Raw genomic sequence first — 24,705 nt, forward strand, 5'->3', positions numbered from 1 at the left:
ATATATATATATATATATATATATATATATATATATACATATACATATATACATGTATGTGTGTGTGTATGTTTGTATGTGTGTGTTTGTCCTCCCAACATCGCTTGACAACTGATGCTGGTGTGTTTATGTCCCCGTAACTTAGCGGTTCGGCAAAAGAGATTGATAGAATAAGTACTAGGCTTCTAAAGAATAAGTCCTGGGGTCGATTTGCTCGACTAAAAGGCGGTGCTCCAGCATGGCCACAGCCAAAAGACTGAAACAAGTAAAAGAGTAAGTGTTTTACAACTATAATTTTGAGAAATACTTATGAATGCAGATATTTAACTGTATGAACAAGCGACGTGATCAACCAATGAATGAAATAAGGTAAAAAAAAAAAAATGCCCCGGTTATTAATGGGTAAGATGAAAACTGAATCTTGTTCTCCCAGTTATAATCTAAACTATTAAGAAGTTATGTTCCAAAAGTAAACCCCCAAAACAGCTCTGGTGAACAAGTAAATAATGATTTCTGAGATGGACTTGAAACCATAGTATTTGGAGGAAAAACATAGTAGTTTAAATTAAGCCTCAGTACTAGACTAATATTTTTTTTATTGACCTTGGAATGATGAAAGGCAAAGTTGATCTTGGTAGGTTTTTAGCAAAGAACAAATAAACACTGTGAGGAGGCATTTTGTATAATAACAATTTCTGTCACTTCACAGTCTTCAATGTGTAAAAAATACAATGAAAAAGAATAATGATCAATACGGAAAAGTTATGGCTGACTGTAAGGACAAAAATACTAAGTTGACATTAAAGCCCAATTTTTCATGCAAGCACACATATGCACACAAGTGAATTAACTAGTAGAATTTCAGTTTGCTCTATAATGGCAACTATAGCAATATCAGAAAACATTTTTTTTTTTTAAAGCAGCTAGTTTGCAACGAAAATATAATAAATCCATGTTGAAAATAAAGATTTCTTTATAAGAGGAGATCAGCCAAAAATGGTGACAAAAACATTCTTACTAAGTTAAAAAACAGTAAGTGTTTTAACTTGATACTGATTCTATTAAGAATGCTGCGGAAGGATTATCTTTAATGCAATGGAAAAAAAAAAACAAGGAGTGGTGGGGGAAAAGACAAAGTGCTTTGTAAGTTTTTCACTCCATTTCACATGAACTAATTAGAATTTCTACTGTTCCTAAATTTGTTATCTTGAAAATTCTTTGACAGCATAAAACGAAATTTCACAAGAAAATTCTATTTGCAGTTAGAACAATAGAAAAGAAGAACAAGTCAAAAACAGGAGCAAAATACACATCGGCACATATAGAGTAACATCACTTCATATTTTTGTACTGATATGAAAACTAGAAGTGCTACTAAAAGCATGCGTTGACAGATTTTAGCTAGACATACCTAACAAGACAGGCTTGACGAATGTCAAGTTCGTTGACAACAACTGTGTCTACTTTTCGTTTTGGCTCAAAACAGTCTTGAACACTGAAGAGAAAGCAAGTACCACTTTTATAGAATCACAAAAGGGGTGGGGGGACAGCACCGATTTTGGAAACAGCTGTGTGAATGCAAGAACAAACCGAGTGTATATTTTATTTATTTTTCTTTCTTACATGAACCATTGCTGTTATGTATCTATAAAACAATAAAATTCATAAAATAGTTCCTTTTAATGTTTGTTAGTATAAAGTGAATATTATTAGAAAAAGAAGGGTTAATGATTATGAAATGTTGTTTTGATCACTATTTCAGGGAATTAATAGTAGAGAGAACATGTGGAAGGGGTAGACCCAAGAAGATGTGGGACGAAGTGGTGAGGAAGGATACACGGATGTTGGGACTATAACTCCTGGTGGGTTGCTGTGTTTGAAAAGACATATTAAATTAAGTAAAAGCATGGTTGTCCCTTGCATACAGGCTTGTCCCTTGCATACAGGCTTGTCCCTTGCAACCCTTATCTCGCAGGCTTATAGGCGCTGGTGGCATGTAAAAAGCAGCCATGTTGGTGCTGTGTAAAAGCACCCAATACACTCTGTAAAGTGGTTGGTGTTAAGAGGGGCATCCAGTCATAGCAACCATGCCAAAGCAGACAAGAAGCCTGAACAGCCCTTCAGTTGGTCAGCTCCTGTCAAACCATCTAACCCATGCCAGCATGAAAAACAGATGTCAAATGATGATGATGATGATGATGATATTTCATAAATATTATTCTTGCCATATTTCATATACAAGAGTCCTCTCAAAGCAGGGCTTAAGAAGACTCATTAGTCTTGGTGAGGATAAGACAACGTTTATCCCTACAACATTCAGGTTTCTCTGTCAAATGTATTACTTATTTAGTCACATTAATTTTAATTAATCAGGCACTATCACCTAGCTTGGAGATTTTGATGATGCAACTGTTTATTTTCAGAATAATATTGCAGGGTAAGTGCACAAGGTCGGATCTGGCCCACTTGAAAATAAAACAGGTAGATTATTTTGGCTGGATATGGCCGGTTTAAATGCTATAGGGTTAAAGTGCTGGTTCTATGATAAAATGCACCCAGTACATTCTGTAAAATGGTTGGTGTTATGAAGGATATCCAAAAGTAGTGAGCAAGCTAAAACTGAACAAGATGTGGTGATCCAGTCTGTTGCAGCCAATCAAATCATCCAGCCTATGCTAGCATAGAAAACAAATGCATGATGATGATGGCAAGGAGGAGGAGGATAAGCTTATGTATTAGTCATCAAATAATTATTCTGTGATAGATGAAAGAGGAGCAAAGTATTTGTATGGACAAAAATGAGTGAATAAAGGTGAAAATTCTTTGCCATTGGTAAAAAAGGATTCATTCTTTCTACTTAAAAGATAAATTTTTTGAGGCCATAGTTATACTAAGACAGACATGGCCAAAATCAAGAATATATATAACGTCTGCTTTCCATGCTAGCATGGAAAGCGGACGTTAAACGATGATGATGATGATGATAATTTTGGCTGAATCAAGTACCAAGTAACAAGAGACTGACCCAACCAAAATAAAGTATCATTAATCTCTACATGGTATTGAGTAGTCTTTTTTCTGACAGTCAGTACTAAATGGACATTATATATATATATATATATATATATATATATATATATATATATATATATATATATATATATATATATATATATATATCATCATCATCATCATCATCATCGTTTAACGTCCATCTTCCATGCATGCATGGGTATACATACATACATACATACATATATATATATACATACATACATACATATATATAATAAACAAAAAGAAAAACAAAAGATGTATTTCAACTGACCTATGATATACAACTTTGAAAACTTTTGACATAGCTATTTCTATTAATATATTTTAAATAGATAGTCAACACTTAAAAAAAATGAAAGAGAAAAGAAAAGAAAGCCAAAACAAAACAAAAGCACAACAAAAAACAAACAAACCTAAATCAAGCTTTGAAGGAGTAATTCATAAAATATTTTGAACAATGGTATTTTAGAGCTGAATATTCCAGTATGTTATTAGAGCATTATATTTTGCAACTATTTCAGCTGAAAGAAGCAGAGGAAGATAAGGGGATATAGAGATTATATACACATTTCTGTACATTCCACAAGTCTCACTTCATCAGATCTTTTGGGTCTCACACTATCTTTGTATTTGTCTACAGTGAATGCTTGATTTCCAATCAAGGACGGACAGGATGTGGGCAGTTTTTGCTGTCTAATTAGTGTCATCAGTTTTTGTTCTGCTCCCATCTCATCCAGAACTGAATCATTTATTTTGTGGTCATCCAACTTGATTTACAGCTCTCATTAGTAGCCTGTCATTATGTCAACACCCTGAGTCACTAGGTGTTCATGACACTTAGGGTCCATGCTTCACTTTCATACAATGCTAATGAAGGCAAACCATGCATAAAATCATTTACAAAATCATTCTGTAAGAGAATAATTGGGTATAAGAAGTATGAGATGTAGTGTGCAAGAGAGAAGACTGTGCTGGTATGGTCATGTGATGCATATGGATAAAGACAACTGCATAAAGAAGTACCAATTTCTAATTGTGGAGGGAACCTGTGGAAGAGGGTAGACACAGAAAGATGTGGGATGAGGTGGCGAAATATGATCTTTGGTTGTTGAACCTCATGGAGGTAATGACAAGCAACCAAGACAACCAACATGACAAGCAACCAACATGTCAAGCTAAGTGAATCACTGTCATTGCCAGTGCTGTTGACATATAAAAGGCACCTATGTTGGTGACATATAAAAGGCATCTGTGCCAATAAAAGAACACTCAGTGCACTCTGTAAAGTGGTTGATGTTAGGAAGGGCATCCAGCTATGGAAACCAAATCAAAACAGATGACTGGAGCATGGTGCAGCTCTCCAGCCCCAGTCAAACCATCAAACCCATGCCAGCATGGAAAACAGATGATGATGATGATGATAATTCTTTTCAAAAAACAAGTTTTTCATTGAAAATTTGTTCCATGGTCGTGTTGAAATATAAACTCAGTGAAAAAGTTTTCAAAATTTTACCGATGGAACATATACTTTCCTTCGGAATTTTTTGATTTGGGAGTTTACAAATTTCAAGGAAACTTTGGAAAAGCAATGTAAGTGGTTTGGCTAGGACCATTTTTGCATGTGTTTAGGAGAAGGATTGGGAAGCCATTTGGGTCTGTTACTGGTGTGAGACTCATTTTGTCTACAATAGGTACTAAATTAATTACATTAATGTAATTGAGTTGCTACTCCTCTATGCAATGTTGTGATGCAGACAAACTTTGCTGGTTTGGTTGTTTATATGTATGCCAGTAGGCTAGTGAAAAACAATGTTCAATTGTCCATTTGTCATTTCACTCACTATGCTACTGTTTGCAGTAAGTGGTCCATTCTTTCAAGTTTTTCAAACAATGGTCCTATTTTATATTGTACAAACACACAGACACTCAAGCACATATCTGCACACATAGTGTCCCTGACGAATCTCTCCCAGCACAACTTATCTCCCTAACACCACCTACTCCTTCTCACTGTTTGAACTCTTGCAAATTTACCTATTCACTCACCCAACCTAATCCTCTGTACCACTTCCCTCACATACATACCACTGTAACGTTCGGTTTCCTTGTATGTCTCCACTGTCCTGTTTTTGTTCCCAACTTTGACCCTCCATAAATCCTAAATTTTATTTTAGAATTTATGGGAGCAACTGTCTTTGAAGACTCATATTGTCGTTGAATGCTCAAAATGAGTAGATAAATAGTCGACAACTGATGAAGGGTTGTTTCTCTGTGTTTACTTGTCCTGTTTTCCATTTTTCTCTCTCATTGTTTACGTATTTTACTTGTTTGTCTACGTATTTCATGTTGTTTACACAGTTGGTGACGTCCTGTACCCATATATTCATATATACACACACACACACACACATAGATATATAACAGAATTCTTTTAGTTTCTGTCTACCAAATCCATTCAGAAAGCTTTGGTTGACCTGGGGCTATAGTAGAAGACACCTGCCAAAGGTGTCATGCAGTGGTACTGAACCTGAGACCAAATGATTGGGAAACAAACTTCTTACCACACAATTGCAACTACACACACACACACACACGTGCCTGCACTTGCACACACACAGTTTGACCCACTCAAAATAGAGCCCAAATGTCACTCATATCTGTCTTGAATAAATGTCACACCTGCAATACCCTTAATCATAGGAGTACTCAATTAGGGATCCCCAGAAACTAAACAACAACACATACTCATATATATACACAAGCACACCCATATTATATATGGTTAGTCCACATTACTCTGTAAGGAGCATAGGGCTATTTTCCCAGTTTCTCTAGCATATATATTCTCCACTTGGATAGAGCACTGATCCATCACAGGATTACTCATTTTTGCTAGATGAGTGGATCGGAGCAACATGAAATGAAGTGTTTTACTCAAGAACTAGTATTATACAGAACAAGTAATATACAGTGTCTGTCCCTCTCTCTTGCATGTATACACACACCTAACCCATCACCTGGTTTAATGCAATTGATGGAGCCCATTCTGTTGCAAGCACCTGGGCCAGGTTTCAGGTTTGGGGACAGCTTCCCTCCCTCCCACCTGTCTTAGATGTCCTGTAATGGATCATGGGCACTGCTGTTCCTCTGGACAAAAACATAAAATAAATCAGTAAAATAATTTTATTACTTTTTGAAATACCTTGAATAATCTGAATTGAACATCTGATAGTGATTTTCTCTTTCATGACATCAATTTCCCCACTTTTACCTCTAATATTAGCAGTTCAACAACATACTAACACATATTTAACTAGACAAAAATGTGTCTATTTAAGAAGAAAGCAAATTAAAGGGAGATAATCCTCTTTGAAAGATTCTGTAGTGTAAATTCTAAACCACGTTCAGTAGTTCTAAGATGAAAGTAGAAACAAGAGCAGGAATTATATAAATATAGCTCTCAGAAATAAATAAAATTTGACTAATAGCTTGGGATAAGAGATTGAAAACCATTTTTAGAGTTGATTTTTCGAGAACAATTCAAGCAAAGAAAATTAAAATTCTAAAGACAACCAAATTTACGAAAATAGTAACATCTCTGGAGTGAGTAATTATACTTATGTAATGAACAATTTTCGGTTGTTGCATAAGTAATCATAGGTAGCAGGGATGTGAATATCTGGAGAAGAATTTGGAAAGCTGCCAAACAGTAGTTACTATTAATAAAATGTGTGTTTATTGCCGTTGAGATAAAAGAAAATAAATAGTAAGGATTAGAAGAACTGGGGAAAAAGCAAAAAGAGAATGTTGTTTGAAGAATTAAATCTTTATATTTTAAAATTAATTTATTTATTAAAAAACAACATTTTATGTCAGAAAATTCCTTGAGAATAATAAATATATAACAATATATAATTATTCTTGAGAATAATTATATATCATATAATTGAGTATTTTGCAAATTTTTTTCTTAAAAGAAATGTTAGAATATAAACTTTAGAGTACATTACTTAATTGTTGTAAAAGAAAATAGGAATGCAAAACAGCTTTGAGATTAATGCTTCATAGTCTGGATTTGAAGCAGTAATTTAGTATAAAATGCCTGCTATGTGCTGTTAGTAAAATTACCCAACACAATTGGGAACTTAAGATTTATATATTTTTTTGAAAATGTGCAATTAAATCTTTTATGAATACTTTATCATCAACATTTTAACGTCCACTTTTTCATGCTTGCATGGATCAGACAGTTTTACTGAAGCAGATTTTCTATGGTCAGATACCCTTCTTGTACCAACCCACACCAGTTTCCCAGCAAGGTAAATATTTTCCTGTGGCCAGACATGTTCTCGCAAAATATTGGAAATGAATGGCACTGATATCATTTACAACTATCACATGATATCAAAACAAGGACATAAACATATATATATATATACAATGGGGTTCTTTCAGTTTTTGTGGACTAAATCTACTCACAAGGCTTTGGTCGGCCTAGGACTGTAGCAGAAGACACCTGTCAGAGCCAGGTAACTGGGGAAGCAAACTGCTTACCACACAGCCACACTTGCACCAATGTACATAACTAATTACATTGTGTTTATTGGAGTAGAAAATATATTAAAAAACGAAGTTTTGCAATCAAAATATGCAAAGTAAAGAATTTAAAATAGAACATCTTTTACAAGTCATTCTTTCAAATTCGAAATTTGCATAGTCATGTATGTCATGAAGAATGGATCTTTAGATTAACCAGTACCACTTGCCTCATATTTTGTTAATTCCCTCCAGAAGCTATTTTAACAGGAATTAGTAAGCCTAGTGGCATAGAATCAGTTTTAGCTGCACTGAGTGGTAGCCACATTCCTTAAATGTAACATACCTTTAACAACAAACACACATACATAAAGTGACGATATTGTGTGGTCTGCACACTCAGTGCTATGCTCCTGAGTAGGTCTTATAGGATTGAAAAATAATAATAATAATAATAATGATAATAATAATGGTTTCAAATTTTGGCACAAGGCCAGCAAATTTGGGGGAGGAGAGGGGCCAAGTCAATGAAATTGACCCCAGTGCTCGTAGTTATTTTATAGACTCCAAAAGGATGAAAGACAAAGTCAGCCTTGGTGGAATTTGAACTCAGAGTGTATAGATGGACAAAATGCTGGTAAGCATCTTGCCCAGTGTGCTAATGATTCTGCCAGCTTGAAAAAAAGTTTTCAACAATGTTGAGTCAAATGCATCAGCTTCAACCAAATGCTTCTTTTAATATATAGCTGAAATATATATTAAGGAACTTTTTAAACACTCAATTCAACCGAAATATGAGCACAGGTATAACTGTATGCTTCATGAGTCCACTTCACAACCACAGGATTGCATGTTCAATCCCACTGCACAGTACCTTGGGCAAGTTTCCTATCTGCCATTGCTTCAGTTTGACCTATGTGTTGCAGATGATATTTGGTATCTAAAAATGTGCAGAAGCCTGTTGTATATTGGTGAGGGTTTAGCTGATAAATTAGTGCATCAAACCCTTTTAGGTGAAGTAAGTTATTTGATAAAGATTCATAAAATAAATACTGAGGTTGATAAAATTAACTAAAAACCAGTAAAAGAATGAAAAAAGAAAAAAAAAATTAACTGATAGATAGCTATATCAGTTACTGACTAGCTTTTGAAGAATTATTTTCAATACATTTTCCTATCTGAAATATTATATATAGAATAAGAATGAAATTTTGTTTCTGTCCGATAAAAGTACATTTGGCATACATATCCTTTAGAAGTATTGTATCACACATAAATGAGTGATACAATGTGAAAGCTATTAGACATGAAAAAATCTGAATCATAAATGTTTTAACTATTTAATACTGAGATTTTTATATAATGAACACTGATTTAAACAAAAAAGATTTAAACAGCAAAACAGTTATAATGTGTGTGCATGATATAAATGAGGTCTATCATCATTAGTACCCTGAACAGCATTAACAGTGTTTTCTCATTGCAATCTCAAATGCTACATTCTTTTAATAATATCTATTTATTTCACCCAGTTCTTTACTTAACTTGCATTCAGGTAAAAATAGTCTTTGTTCTCCCTGCTTGAATAAAGATGACATTGCAAGGGGAAAATACCAGCCATGAAACCACCTAGAAAACCTGAAAAATGTGTATTTCTAATAATTGTCTTGATAGAGTGTTTTATTTATAAATATGTAAACTTTAACTACCATTTATTGACCCTCCTGTTGCCACATTTCTGCTTTGCTTTGATTAATTTTAGAAAAAAATTAAGAATTCAGTAAACTAAGTTTGTCATTATTAAAAGGTGGTCTTTGGAATATTATTTAACATGAAATTTTGATGGAAGATTTTAATTTACATCGGAGAACCAAGGGCAGTGTCAGGTAGGTTGGTGTGAAAAGGGCCAATGATAGATTTAAATTTTCCAAGAATAAAAAATATGTTGTCCAATGGTAAATAGCCATAAAGAAATTAATTGTTACTATTCTAAAACTCCTTTACACAAAATAAAATATGATAGCTGGTTTTTAAAGCAGAAATTGTATACATGTGCAACATAGCACAAGTAGGTATATGCACACATAAACACATCTCCCTAAAATTTAAATTCACATAATTAGGCATTTATCTAAAATTTGCCATAACTAATCCAGTTCTGTACTTTTTGCATAATTTCTTCTAACTGGAATCTTAGACTTTGAAATTTTTATCTTTATAATCTGTACTTATTAACAACACATTATAACATATGCATTAAGATGGCTTAATGGTTAGGTGTTCAGCTCACGATTGTAAGATTTTGAGTTCAATACCTGATGGTATGTTGTATCTTTGAGCAAGACACTTCATTTTACGTTGCTCCAGTCCACTCAGCTGGTAAAAATGAGTAGTACCTGTGTGTCAAAGGGCCAGCCTTGTCACATTTTGTGTCACACTGAATCTCCCTGAGAACTATGTTAAGGATATGTGTGTCTGTGGAGTTCTCAGCCACTTGTACATTAACTTCCCAAGGAAGTTGTTCCATTGATTGAATCACCTGGAACACTTGTCATTGTGACTGTTGGAGTGCCAGTATATATGCAATAAAAAAAGACAGAGAGAAGAGGGGGAATATATATATATAAGCACAGTAATGTGTAGATTGTTAGCATAAATGATTGACATTATTATGGCTTATGCTTCTGGTGTTGTTATAGAGTTGATGTTGGCAAAGTATTAAATTAACTATAATTTGTATTCTCTCCCAGCGACTTCAGTGAAGACACACTACTTAGTGGTTAGGGTGTTGCACTCAAAATCACAAGATTGTGGCTTTGATTCCTGGGCCAGGTGGTGTGTTGCGTTCAGGAGCAAAATACTTCATTTCATGTTGCTCCAGTCTACTCAGCTGTAAAAAAGTAAATCCGGTTCAGGAGCAATGCTGTGATTTTGTTTACTTGTAGGCCATGGAGACTGAGTGGACTAGTCCTATGAGTCTTAGTACTGAAGACAGTAAAGTCATAGCAATTTTACTCATGCCTTCATTCCATACACATGTATTTCACAAACCTTAATTTAGACACTTACTATTGTGTGGCCTTTGTTCCAGTCATGACTGTCTTGTCTATTTTTTATTACGTGGTTATATTGTTCAACATATCCATATTCCCCTTATTAAAGACAATAGGCTGTGGCTTGAAAGAAATTTGGCTGCTATTTCAAGTCAGTCAATCTCCCACATAAAGATCCCCTCATTGGCTCATCTTAATAACAATAGATTGCTATTTTCAGCATTTCTGTATTATCACATTATTTATAGTACCCACATAGTTAATGACTAGAATGTTCTGGTGTACAGAGATGGATTCAGTGAAAATAAATTCAAAGAAACAGCTATTACAAACCTAAAACCAACAAACCATACAAATGTAAGTCCCTTGTTATACAAATAACATATTGACATCTGACCTATCTGCACAAACCTGTTGCATCTATAGGAAGATATTTTCATAAGCAACTGAAATCTGGTGAAGACTGATGATGTTCAAGATATGAAGAAATAACATATACAACAACATATAACACTATTGCTCTTGATTACTACGTCTAATTTCACCTTCATTAACCTAATACTTGTTTCAAATTTGGCACAAGGCCAGCAAGTTTGGGGGAGGGGCTAAGTCAGTTAAATTGACTCTAGTGTTCAACTGGTACTTATTTTACTGACCCTGGCAGAATTTGAACTCAGAACATAAAGACGGACGAAATGCTGCTAAGCATTTTGTCAGGCAATGGTAACAATTCTGTCAGCTCATTGCTTTCTTCATTAATCTAATACTGACAAAATGAGAAGAAACACCTTAAATGATGTAGTCAAACATGCAATATTCAAATTTACAATAATCAATATTAAAACATGTAATAATTGAATTAAGTTGCAAGTTATTCATATTTGAAACCTTCTGACACTGAACCAAAAATGATATCATCATCATCATCGTCGTTTAACGTCCGCTTTCCATGCTAGCATGGATTGGACGATTTGACTGAGGACTGGTGAAACCAGATGGCTACACCAGGCTCCAATCTGATTTGGCAGAGTTTCTACGGCTGGATGCCCTTCCTAACGCCAACCACTCAGAAAGTGTAGTGGGTGCTTTTACGTGTTACCAACAAAACTATCCAGTATATGGCTGTGTAGTCAAGACATTCAATTTTGCAATCACGTGGGTCTGGGTTCAGTCCTTGTTGCATAGCACCCAGGTAAGTATTTTTCTATTGAACCAAAACTTTGAATTGATCTTGATCTTGGAAGCCCATCAGATGATATGTATAAATTCTGAGTGGTAGACATAACCTTTAGCACATTACATTTTCTCTAGAATTGTTTCCCCTGCCACTGCCCTGAGCTACAGGGGAAATAACTTGCACAGCAACATGATGTGCCTACAATGTGTTAAAGGTTAATCTTTTACCCAGTTTCACCACCAGATCCTTGGTATGATGATTCACAACATATCACTGTCTGAAAGCTTCTATATAACTTTTAAAGTATTTTTTTAATGTTTTTTTTCTGATGATCAGGTGATGTAATCTGCTTCAAGGTATATCCTAATATAACAGACATTGTCAATGAAATATGTGTAAAAGAATGTATTGAGTAAACATAAAAATGTGCGTGTGTGTGTGTGTGTGTGTGTGTGTGTGTGTATGCATACATACACACACAAAATTTATAGTTCATGGATTACATATATGAAAATTGAGACTTAAAGAGGGATAAATATAATAGTACATATTTATTTATCAATACTTTACAATTGTACTAGTGTTTCAGGATTTCAGTATTTTCTCATATGTCATTTTCTTTTGAGAAAATGCTAAAGTGCTGAAACATTTGTAAGTTTTACTGAGCCTCAAGCATTTGGTATTACTCAGGTATGTTCAAAAGTGCTGTCAGATAATGTAGTATTTGTGTTAATGTGGGTCTTTGAATTGGCAACAATAAACAAAACAAATAAAGCTGCTTAACTCTCTTGTTACCATATTTCTGTTGACATACACTGTGTTTGTTTCGATTCATTTTGAAAATAAAGAAATATTTCATAGAAACTTTGTCATTGTCAAACTGGTGCTTGGAGCATACATTAACATGAAATTTTCCTGGAAGATTTTTAATTATGATTAATTAAAACAAGAAGTGTGTATCATAGAACCAGGAACAGTCTTAGGTGGGTTGGTATCACAAAGGTTAAATATATAGCAGAGACATGAATGTAATAAGTGTAACTGAAGTTTCTTATTACAGAAAGATATAATAATAGAGCAAATTAACCAAAACCATACTGGTTCATCACTGTATCCATGGCATAGCTAAAAGTGAAGATCTTGTTTAAGAACTTGCACCATTACTGTCCCTCTTCAAACAAGCAGCATTACTTTTGTATGAAAGATGCAATATAAAATTAGTTAATTCACTTTATAGTCAAGGATTTATTCAGATCTGCATAAAAGACATATGCACAAATGCACCCATCCATACACAAGCAATGTGTGTATAAATAATTTTCAAAAGTCTTCAATGTGGTGTCCTAGCATGGCTGCAGTCTAATGAGTGAAACAAGTAAAAGATATAAGAATGGTTGGAAAAGTTCCTTTCTTTACTAAGGGTATTAGGAGAAGCGTGAATAACAATCTTTTCTCAAAACTTTTAAAACAATGTGCAATTCAGAAATCAGTGCTGTACTTCTACACATTCTTCAAGGCTTTTCACTTTATCACAAAGTTTAATCTTTGTATAGACTTCATTTATATGTACATACATGTCTCATAACACAGAGGGGAACTACTAAAAAGGAGCAAGTCATTGTGAAAGGATTAACTGGCTTTTCACAAAAGAATTTGAACTCACCACAGGAAACAAGTAAACATGAGAGTTTTTACATGGTTGCTTGACCTTCTTGAAATAACAGCCAAATCTCCCTCAAATCACATACTACCGTCTTAAAAAAAGAGCACATTCAATAATGTAGTTCTTGATATACATTTTCTGGAGAAAATATCACTCGCTGTAACCATCACAAATTAATACAAGCCCTCTTTTACATGAGAACCACAAATGAGCAATGACATTGAAGATATATACCATATTTCATGGCATCGAGGCCAGCCCCACTTCAAAGATACACCTTGAAACAAAAAAGAAAAACCTAATAAAACAAAGCTTAAGCACTTTCACATACTTTATTCAGATGCTCTGTAAGTGGATTAGTGATATATAGATCATGTTGATCACTTAGAGTCTACAATATTTTTCTTCTGTAATACAGTTTAACAAATATAACACCCTGAAGTTAAAACTGGTTTATGAAAAATGTAACCCTTGTCCTCCAGAATATATGGTAAATTTTCAAGAGATGCTTTAGGAATAAAACAGTGTCCTTGACACTGGGACATAAGCTATTTTATCTTAGCCATGTTTGAAACATTAACCCTCAGTAGAACAGCTGATCCAACAATTTATAACATCTTATGAATTTCATTGCTATTTTCCTGAGAGAATGAATAGCTAGGTCAATATCAATGTAATTTTAACCCAGTGAACTTAGCATTTGTTATTCATTAAACAAAGGAAAAAACCATATACAGTATACCACGTTTTAAATATAAACATATGTTCAGAACCTGTATCCTAAGTTAGCAGAGAAACAGAAATTTAAACCATTTGAAAGTTAAAAATAAATATACAAAGGTTGAAATCAAAGATCATTTACTTATGAAGTTAATTAAAAAGATAGCTAATCTATATAATTGTAGAACATTATACATAGATACATGCAGTTTTATATATATGATTCTCAATGACATTATTATTCTTTATTACTTTAAAAGCTTCTTGCATGGTGCTTATTTTGACAAGGTTTGGTTGAAATGATTTGCCTCTTCTGTATTCTTGCTATTTTTCAGGTATAATGTATTTGGGGTGGAGAAGATCAGTCTCAGAAGATAAAACATTTTATTTTATAATGAATATATTTTGATAATTATAAAAGCGGCAGAATTTTAAAACTGTTTTAATCTGAATTGTTTGTATGGATTTATCATGTCAGTCGAATACTGAAGTGCAAGGTAATTAAATCTACACCATTTGGTAGCAAAACACCTTATCAGTCAGTGAATGCCAAACTGCCTGTATCCACTAAGAGAGAGAGAGAGATAGAGGTAAGAAAGGAAATATGAACCTGCAATATATAAAGCAAGGTAAGCAGGTTGCAGTTAAGTGAGAATGAATAGCAATGAAAATGCTGTAAAATATTGTACGGGGAGGGCAGAACTGGACAGCTGCTTGAAAACGCATCAACATCTAGGCAGTTGGATAACTCAACTGGCAGCACAGAAGTCATATCAACACGGTAAAGAGAGAAACGAGAGGGGTTCGGGGTATTTTACTAGACATATATGACTATAAACATGGAAAAATTGAGTTCTGTTGCACAAGGCATCAACGAAAGAAATAAAAAAATTAAAAAATTCTATGGTAACATAAGGTTACTCTTAAACAGAATATCAATATTCTTAGTGAAAGCAATCAATCAATAACAACACCACATAGTACACATTCCGAGTAACTATCTATCTTTCATTCCAACCCCGCCATTCACGCATAGAAAGACAACTGTTAAAAGTTGAATGTTCAATTAAATAAGCGAAACCAAACAAAATATCGTGAACAACTCGAGCTTCATAATTACAATTCGGTACCGCATGTGAGGGAAACAGTTTCAGTATCTTACTGGTACCTACTTTGGTCGGAATTTGATGCCAAAATAAACAAAATATCGCACTTAGATGGCATAAAACGAGTCAAATGATTAGGTTCGCAACTACCGGAGGAAAGAAATCCACCGCTCTAATAAAAGCTAGTTCTACAATAAATAAATAAATAAAAAGAAAGAAACTGCATTATAGTTTCTAGTCAATTCGATGTGGATATTGTGCGTGGAGAACTCCTCGCCGCCGCACACTACATGTGTGTGTGTGTGTGTAGTAACGATGATTACAAACGGTTTCTTACATCTGTATTCATCCAGTTATTAGAAAAGGAGAACGGATAATGGTACGAACGAAGCCTTTAGGTATGGGTTTGTGATCCTAGCTGTCACATATACATAAATTCTATTCGGGTGTATTGAGTACGTTTATGTTTTAGTACGATGAAACAAATGACACACACACACACATATTGTGTATTTCTATTAAGCAGAAACCAAACAAGGAAATATAGACACAGAGAGAGGGAAGGAGAGATATGGAAAGAGAGAGTGAAAGTAATAGAGGGAACAGGCTTTTGAGCACGTGGAATGGAATGAAAATGCTATTAAAGAGAGAGAGAGAGAGAGAGAGAGAGAGAGAAGCCTTCGAGTAGCAGAAGGTAATAGAGACACGGCAAAAAATAAAAATGTTACTAGCAAGATTTGTTCGACAATGTTTCGCCACGGAAGCAGATGGTAGTGTATAGATTAAGAGGGAGAGAGAGAGAGGATTAAGAGGGAGAGAGAGAGAGCGAAAGAAATAAAAAGAGAAAAAGAACGTGATAGTAAAATGTAGAAAGAACAGTTGGCTGCAAAACATTCGCGCACATACAAACATATACATCGCTACTTTATACACAACCAGAAAAGAAGAAAGTATTGATATATTTGGAGATTTATGATCTATTTACCATATAAATTAGACTGCAAAGATAGTTACCATCTACAGAGTCGGGGGTTTCAAAGTATTTCATTATATAAACCAACACAAACAAAAACAACGTTCATTTAAGAACGTTTTAACATTGACACAAGACTACACATTTTCAGGTGAGGGGGAATGTGGCGGACTGAATCAACTCCAATATAAATAAGATCGATATTTTATTTTATCGATCCCAGATATATAAAACTCGAAGTCGACTTCGGTAAGATTTGAACGCAAAACACAGAGACAAAAACTAAAGAAAATGTATCATTTTGTCTTGATATTATACTGTTTCTGTATCCATGAGTAAAGTTTGGAAGAACGAGTAAATATTTTCGATAGGAACCGAAGAGAAAAGAAAAAAAAAAAAAGATCAGTATTGTAATTCTTAAAAAAAAAAACCCCAAAAAACTTTCATGTATTTTCTAGTCACCGACAATCTATGATATAATGGGTTACAGAAAATATTACCACGATCATTAACCTCAGTATCACTTATCAAATAGCCCCACGTACATACATATTGGAGTTCAAAAGTCACTGAAGGTTTTCGATATAAACTATGAAATACATTTCAAAATTTCTGTTATTATCAGTGGAAAATAACTTTTTAAATAACCAATCATAAACTTATTACTTAAATTTATGTTTGATTATAAAAAAAGTTATGCGATTTATTATTTAGAAAGAAAAAAAAATCGAAGGTACTAATAAGGAGGCAATAACTTTCCTATGAGAATTTTCTATTTATAACGGGATATATATATAAATATACACATACATATTTATATACAATTTTCAGTTCTTCATAAAAGTTAATTACCTTTGTTTATGTTGCCAAGCGATACTTTCTCGGTGCCAAAAATCACTTCCATCAGAACCAGCTGGCCGGCTTCCAGTCATTGACGCCATTTCAGCGTAATATAAAAAATTGTATTTTTTTTTTTCTCCTCTCGAAAATTGAGCCACGAAACTTGTTATAACATTGCTTTAGCAGATGAAAATGACTGACAATGTTAACAAAGGTTGGTGCCCAACGCATGCGTAGTGTTAAATTTCCGCTTGCAATTGAACTAGAGTGAACTCCCTTGGTCCTTTATAACGTTAAGCTTTCCTGACATATGTAACATCTCAACTTGGTAGATGGATACAGCTTACAGAATTGAAAAATAATGGTTATATTTAATCATGTCTTTTATATATTTTCATTGTAATATAAAAAAAAAAAAATCAAAAGTTGAAGGAGAGACTAAATTTACGACACCTCACGAAATCCCTTGTACGTATTTAGTTACGGCCTCTTCGTTCGTGGGTTTGACTTTGGTCGATGTCGGTAAATCATGGCCCTGTGAATTGTGAGGTTGATTTATTGAACTCAATTCCTTCTCATCAAGTTTATATTATTGTTCTAACGTAAGAAAATGAAATATGAGTATTATATATATATATATATTTTGTAAATTTAAAAAATCGAAACAGTTTTAACAACGCAATCGCCTAGTAAATTTGCTTTCTCTCAAAACATTTTCAACATTAAATTTGCATTAAAAAAAAAATTCGTAATCGAGTTAATTTAATGTACAAATTACATATGCGCAAGTCTTTTAACAACATTTTTATTAACAATCTACAGAAGAGAAAAATCAACAATAGGCAGGGCATCAATTTGAAAAGCATCGTCAAATTTAGGGAATCTATGAGTAACTATCTTGCATTTCCAATTTTAAAACTGACAAGTTGTATATTCCATTGTTACCCAGGTGTCTTTCAAGATATCTAGAAAAACACTTTAAGTATCCTTCCCTCTACCCCATCCACCCATTTTCTCCGTCCACTATTCCTGGGAAGGTCGTTGGAGTTCAGTCTTCAAGCATCTCCTCCAAAGAGTCCTATCAGAAGCAACGGACATTACACTTTACGGCTGGATTCCCAAGCGTAACCAACTGAGACTGGATATTATCCATCCATCCATCTCGTTCTTGGTCTACCCCTAAGCCTCCTGTCGGTTGGCTCGGCTTGAAGAATCTGCCTTGCGATTCTTTTCTGCTGCATTCGAATCACGTATCTGTAGCTACACCTCTCAATGCAAAGTTGGGATTCGATCTGGAGAAATTCCCTTATCTCTGAGCTATGCACCCTGTCTAGTAACATCACTCTATAGAAGCTTCGGAGGAACCCGATTTCAGCGGCTTGCATTCAGGGTTTCTTTCACAACCATCACTTTTAAATTTTAGTCTCTTTGACATGACAGTTTCTTTATCAAGATATATATTTGCATTACAGTTTCTTGTTGATCCTCTTTTTCATTCATGTTTTCCAATTATTTATTCTACAACTTGGCTTTCTCATCCTACCGATCACCGTCTTGGCACTCTTAATTCCTTTATCGAGCCATTGCAATAGCATAATGAATGGATCAGTAGCCAATACAACAGGGTCTCCAAACTTACTACAAACTTTAAATCTTTGCTATATATACATTCATTAGTTGTAGAATATCACTTAGTCTCTCTTACAATGAATAATGTGTGACGATAACTGGACTACTTTTGTGTTTTAGTCAAGGAGGGGAGACAACGCCGATGATCTTAACAGACTGGTGAGCAAGACGTTATGTTTATCTTGCTCACAGATTGATGTCTGACAAATACGTGCAGTCCCACAGGGTTGAACTGTTGGGGGCAGTGAGACGCAGTCGAGATTATGCGGAGGCGGGCGAGACAACGAATCGAGCAGTATGCAGTGTTCTAGTTTAGAGGGGCAGAAACTTATTTAATAACTATACTATGGAGTATATTGTGCGGTGGTGTTCTCATAATGTATTACAGTAAAAATATTCCTAATCAGATACTAATATTTTGAGGATGCTGTCTAAAATGTTTGTGTAACAACTGCTTTGTCTTAGAATGAGAACAGTGCTTTAGTATGAGTTAAACTTATACATATCAGGCGATGGAAAGGTTTAAATTTCGAGAATCTGTTTTGCCTATAACATAGTATGTGGGCGCAATCCGAGCTTGTGATATTTACTATTTGTAAAGATTATGAAGGTTTTTGTGAATTGTTTCGGAACATTCTGTGTAACTGAGACATTATCTGAAGGCTTTATTCAACACAAAACTGTGAGTAACAATATAACATGCCCAAAATCGCATACAGCGTACACACGACTACATTCATACGACAAAACTCAGCAAAACTTGTTGATCCTTGTGGTCGACTTCTATCATCATGACTTTACATGTAACGTTGGTCAATAAAGTGTGAAAGACGAATATAATCATCCTTTTATAATCGAATAGCTTATTTGATGGTATAAAGGACGTTTGGGCGTAAGAGACGCTCTAAAATTTAATCAGCGTATATCTAAAAAAAATGGTTTTAGTGCATTAAAGCAGGTAATATTAAAGCTCGCAGAATCGTTAGCAAGCCGGGCAAATTGCTTGGCGGCATTTTGTCCGTCTTTACGTTCTGAGTTGAAATTCTGCCGAGGTCGACTTTGCCTTTCATTCCTCCGGGGTCGATAAAATAAGTGCCAGTTGATCATTGGGTCGATGTAATCGTCTTAGGCCCTTCCCCGAAATTGCTAACCTTGTGTCAAATATTGAAACCAGTATTTAAAGCGACTCTGCTTATAGGACACGGGGTCATTTTTTTTAGCACTTTTTCTTTTCTTTTTTTCTGTTTTTTTTTTTTTTTTTTTTAAGAAAGTGTATTTTATATGCCATTGAATATGGTAAAAATTTAGTCCAGTATTCCTTCGTGTTAATAACAAAGAATTCACTGGTTCGATCTACGTAGTAAAGGATTTTCATAACATTCTCCCTTCCATGATGATATTTTCAGTTCATAAATCCAAGTGATTAAAAGGATGTTGGACCAATCTTAACTTCTCCAGAGCAGAAGTTGTTGGAAATTCATCTATTATTGATGATTCTGCTTTATCTCCGAAGCCAGTACTGTTGTTGTCTTTAGTCAATCTGGCATCTCCATAAGTGTTTTGAGATAGTGTTAGTCTCATTCTTGGTAGCCGTTAGTGTTGGCACTCAATATGTATATAATACGCTGTAGTTTCTTTGCTGTCAGGCAAGTGAACAAGGGTAAAATGAGGGCTTGCTTGAAAGAACTCTTTTTCATCGACTAAAGGACCCACTTTGTTTATGCGAATATGATATTTAAGTAGATCAGGTCTAGGATTACAGAACCATGAAGGTACTGAGGTTTCTGTGGAAGAGCGATGAGAATAATTTAGAAGTCTCTTACAGGATAGCTTTTAGTTGTAATACGCAACAACGACTGGAGTGAGTAGGATAGTTGGTTGTTAGAATCCTTATATCATCGGACGAATGTCTTGCTCTTGTAATAACTGTTCCGTTATGAGTTCAAATTCTGCTGACATAAAGTACTTGGGTCGATATCATTGTCTGCCCATCATTTCCAGTATGCCACGGGCTTGCATGGTATACTATAACGCAAATCCTCACCGAATAGTGACACTCTACTTGGAGTACACTGCAGTTATATTAATATTATTTATTTGTAACAGCTTACATCTGCTGAGGAAAGAAAAATGAATTGCTACAACGGTTTCGTTCCAACGAGACAAGGCAAGAGAGAGAGAGAAAGAGACAGAGGTGGTGGGGGAGATTAGAAAGAGTTGCGATAATATTGTTCTATTGCTCAATAAAACCTGTTGAAAACGATGAACAATTGTAACCTTCTGCACGACCCTCTCTACAATTTAATTTTGTTCCTGTCATCTCTTCATAGAGACAGCAGACTGAATTTGTCGTTCGATTTTATACCATCACCTAGCAATTGGGAACCATTCTGTTGCAAGCATTCGAACTCAATATTCAATCTTGGTAACTTGTTGTCCTTTCTACTGTAGCAACCCAGGAGTGGTGGTTCCTCACTCCGGCAGTCTCAAAGTCCCCCGAACAAAGTTATGAAAGTTGCTCGTCTTTCTTGACTAAGCCATGAAAATATTATTTGCACGATGTTTCCTTTAAATCAGTATTTCTCAATCATCTTTAACCTATGAACTCCTTTGATTCCTATTTTACTTGGATGTACCTTCATAGTCATTCAATGTTTAAAAAATCATATTATATTTTTATAATTAAATATTATTAAGAATTTTATTAAAAAAAGTGTTAAAATAATTTGTGAACTGTAGACGTATACCAATTTATTGCACGTAAACTTTAGTAACAAAATCTTACGTGGACCACAATTGAGAACCACTGTTTTAAATAATAATGGGCACAAGAAGGCGATTCCCCACTTGAAACTATGCAATGATGACAAACAAGTCCTTATCTCACAATAGCTCTAAGATCAGGAATGTATTGCGAGATGGTATCGATACTTTTTGCCATGTCTGAAAAGAACTGTCTTTATATTTATATTATTATTGTAAGTGATCCGCTACTCCACTTAGAATAGGCGTAAATACTGAAACATCTAATTTCCTTCTTCCGAAGACAACTTATTTCAATACTCTGGAAGAAGTAATTATATCATCAAGGGAATGAGTTCACGATGCTACTTCAATTCACATCAAAAATGTATTTTATTTCTATATGAAGGATTTCTGGCATTGGTGTTTGGTCTTTTCTCATCATAATGATGATCTTCGGTTAAAAATAAGCTTACTTTACTGTGCAGTCATGGCTGTTTGGTTAAGAATCTCGCTTTGGAATCATGTGGTTTCAAGTTCAGTCCCACAACGCGGCACCTTGGGCAAGTGTCTTCTATTATAACTCCAGTTCGATTTTAACAGCTATTTTTTCAAAGCTATAATGGAAGTGACAAAGAACCATATTCGCCATATTTTGCTTTATGAGTTCAATAAAGGCAACAATGCAACGGAAAGTGCGAGGAATATTAATACAGTATATGGGATCGGACAATATGCGTAAGCCAGTGTCAACGGTGGTTCCAGAAATTCCGAGCCGGAAACTACAGCCTAGAAGACGAGCCTCGTCCTGGAAGATCTGTAGAAAATCTTTTCTTATATCAACCAATAAAAAAGGAACTTATAAATTCTTATACTAAAAGATGCGATCTATTTTCCCTTCACTTTATCTATACACACCGAACCAAACGGATTAAAAAGAAAAATTACGTACGTGCTCGGTCAAATGGATTCTAGTGATATGAACAATATTGAAAGGTTTTGCAGTTGAAACTCTGTAAGCTTTCTATCAAGCATCGTCTTCTCAAGAACTGTCTGCGTTTATTTTGACAATCTAAAAACCCGTTCTCGCTCTAAGGGTTCTTATTTTATAGGACTGTCTCCATACCAAGTGGATAATTTTTTTTCTCACACATCTCTGCACACAAATTTAGTTAGCACACTCTTTTCTTCTTTGTTTATAAAATTGTTATAATGTATGTTGAACGCTTTAGCCATTTCCTTTGGTCTACTTAAAGAACAGAGTTTTTAAGAATAATTATCCCTGTTTGATCTGCGAGATCAAGTTTATGCTTCAATCCAACCTGCAAAGCCAAACGAGTTTTGACTTCCCTGACATAGAGGTAGTATCTGAAAGAGGAGGAGTGTTCAATCAATGAATCAGTCTGGGGCCCCAGCCAGGCTACCTATGAATATCTGACGGGGGCCCAGACAAGCTACCTATGAATATCTGACGGGGCCCTAGAAAAAAAAAATTAAAAAAACTTTTAATCTGTGTAATACTTCGACTGTGCGAACCAAAGGAGATGGCGACGTAGACGGAAAAGGCTCCTTTTTACCATATCGCACGGTCGAACACAAAATAATATATATATAAGATAGAAGGCTCGTCGTAAGAGATACGAGCCATAGTGCCAGAAAAAGAACTTAGGACAAACTCAACCGTTAGATATATAATGAAAGTAAGTTTATTAACATAGTGAAACTGTTTGTCTGTCTGCGCGTGCATACGACATATATAATTAACACAGTAAATAAGTCAGGCCTTCGTATCAAGAGAAGGTATACAACAATGTGAAGTGACGGACAGTCGTATAAGCAATAGTGTGTGTACAATATGTGAGAGTACAAGTGTGCGTGTGAATGAGAAAAAAGTCTTAAAACACTGAGATAGAGAAAAACCAGTTCGTATTAAAATTACACAAGGAGATAGAATGTTCATACGCAGGAAGTTGTGGTCAAGGAGCAGAGCTGTAGTATCACACTATGTGTGTTGAGCGTCGAATGCTGTGACCGTTTACCTGATACGGAATATTCTCGCTGGTTAGTTCTGTCTGTTGTTCGTGAGTGGAAATTCCACTCATACAGCGTCGAGATAAAACCGCGCTTGTTGAGGTTGGTGTTGCTGGCGACGACAAAGTTAGACAGTGCATTGGTGGTGAAGACGTCGGCGCTGGAACTGGCTCTGTGTGTGCGTGCGTGTGGTCAACGACCAGACCTGTAAGAGATCTGGAATCGAAGACGATTGCCGTCGTTGGATCTGGCTTATTTATAGGCGAAAAAGGGCTCACCGGAAACCCAGTAAAACTCCTTCTCACGTGACCTTATCTGAAGCCGTCGATTGGATGTAATGCCCCCTTAGCAAGCAGAGCATGGGGACAATTGCCGCTCAAATAAGAACCAATCAGGATGATGGATAGAAGGATCGAAGGCTAGATGTTAGCAGCTTCGTTATTATTTGTGATTGAATGCCCGAGAGAGAGAGGTTTCACTACATCTGCTTTAATTTTGAGAGGACCGTCCTCCCCCACCTCTCCTGTGAAAGCTGTATTGTTTCACTTTACAGATTTCCCTTGGAGGCCTTGCATAGAGGTGCCATGAAGGTTTAAAGCTATTCAGTTGTTAATAATTGACATTAAAACTAAAAATATATGTGGTAACATGGTTTTCTGTAGTTAACATGTTCAGAATCGGTCATATTGTGAATATTGATGCACTTTGAGGCTTCCATAGTTAGTAAAATTTTTGCCGAAACCCGCAAGTATTTGTTTTTCAGAATATCTATTGCTGCGAGAACAATGGAATCGTTCGGTGTTGTTGTGGTCGGTATTGGAATGGCTGGGCAAATACGTATTAGAGATTTACGGAACTTGCCTGCAGACAAACCAAATTTACAACGTTTGAAGCTTATCGGATACGTATCTCGGTTTGTAACCATAATTTTTATTTTTCAGTTCTGCAATTTAAATATTTTTTTCCCCATCCTGTTCATCACCGTACCTAAAAATAAAAAAAAAAGATGTAACTCATTTGGTTCCCCTCCCCCTCCAAAAAGGGACCCCCCCAAATAAACGCACCACACAAACCAAAACAAAAATACGCATTATAGGTTGGTAACCCCCCCCCATCCCACGTATTTCTTCATAACTTCACGAAAGACTCATATTTTAAAATGAAATTTTGCAGAGATA

The 24,705-nt window shown here is 35.0% G+C and overlaps 2 protein-coding genes across 3 annotated transcripts in view; one reads left to right on the forward strand and one right to left on the reverse strand.

Moving 5' to 3' along the window:
- LOC106880543 (protein jagunal) overlaps positions 1-17,373 on the reverse strand; it is a 22,450-nt gene extending 5,077 nt beyond the window's left edge. The window contains exons 1-2 of one of the 2 annotated variants that reach the window (XM_014930531.2): positions 17,138-17,373; positions 1,412-1,495 (exon numbers count right to left, since the gene is read on the reverse strand). In XM_014930531.2, coding sequence (XP_014786017.1) covers positions 1,412-1,495; positions 17,138-17,226 — 173 coding nt within the window. In that variant the 5' untranslated portion in view covers positions 17,227-17,373. The remainder of the gene's footprint in view (positions 1-1,411; positions 1,496-17,137) is intronic. The other variant, XM_014930532.2, reaches the window with a different exon arrangement.
- Positions 17,374-17,409: 36 nt separating this feature from the next.
- LOC106880542 (biliverdin reductase A) overlaps positions 17,410-24,705 on the forward strand; it is a 29,591-nt gene continuing 22,295 nt past the window's right edge. Inside the window, exons 1-2 of the mRNA XM_014930529.2 lie at positions 17,410-17,727; positions 24,291-24,440. Coding sequence (XP_014786015.1) covers positions 17,642-17,727; positions 24,291-24,440 — 236 coding nt within the window. The 5' untranslated portion in view covers positions 17,410-17,641. The remainder of the gene's footprint in view (positions 17,728-24,290; positions 24,441-24,705) is intronic.

This window comes from Octopus bimaculoides, chromosome 2, assembly GCF_001194135.2.
Source record: "Octopus bimaculoides isolate UCB-OBI-ISO-001 chromosome 2, ASM119413v2, whole genome shotgun sequence".
Classification (NCBI taxonomy): Eukaryota; Metazoa; Mollusca; class Cephalopoda; order Octopoda; family Octopodidae; genus Octopus; species Octopus bimaculoides.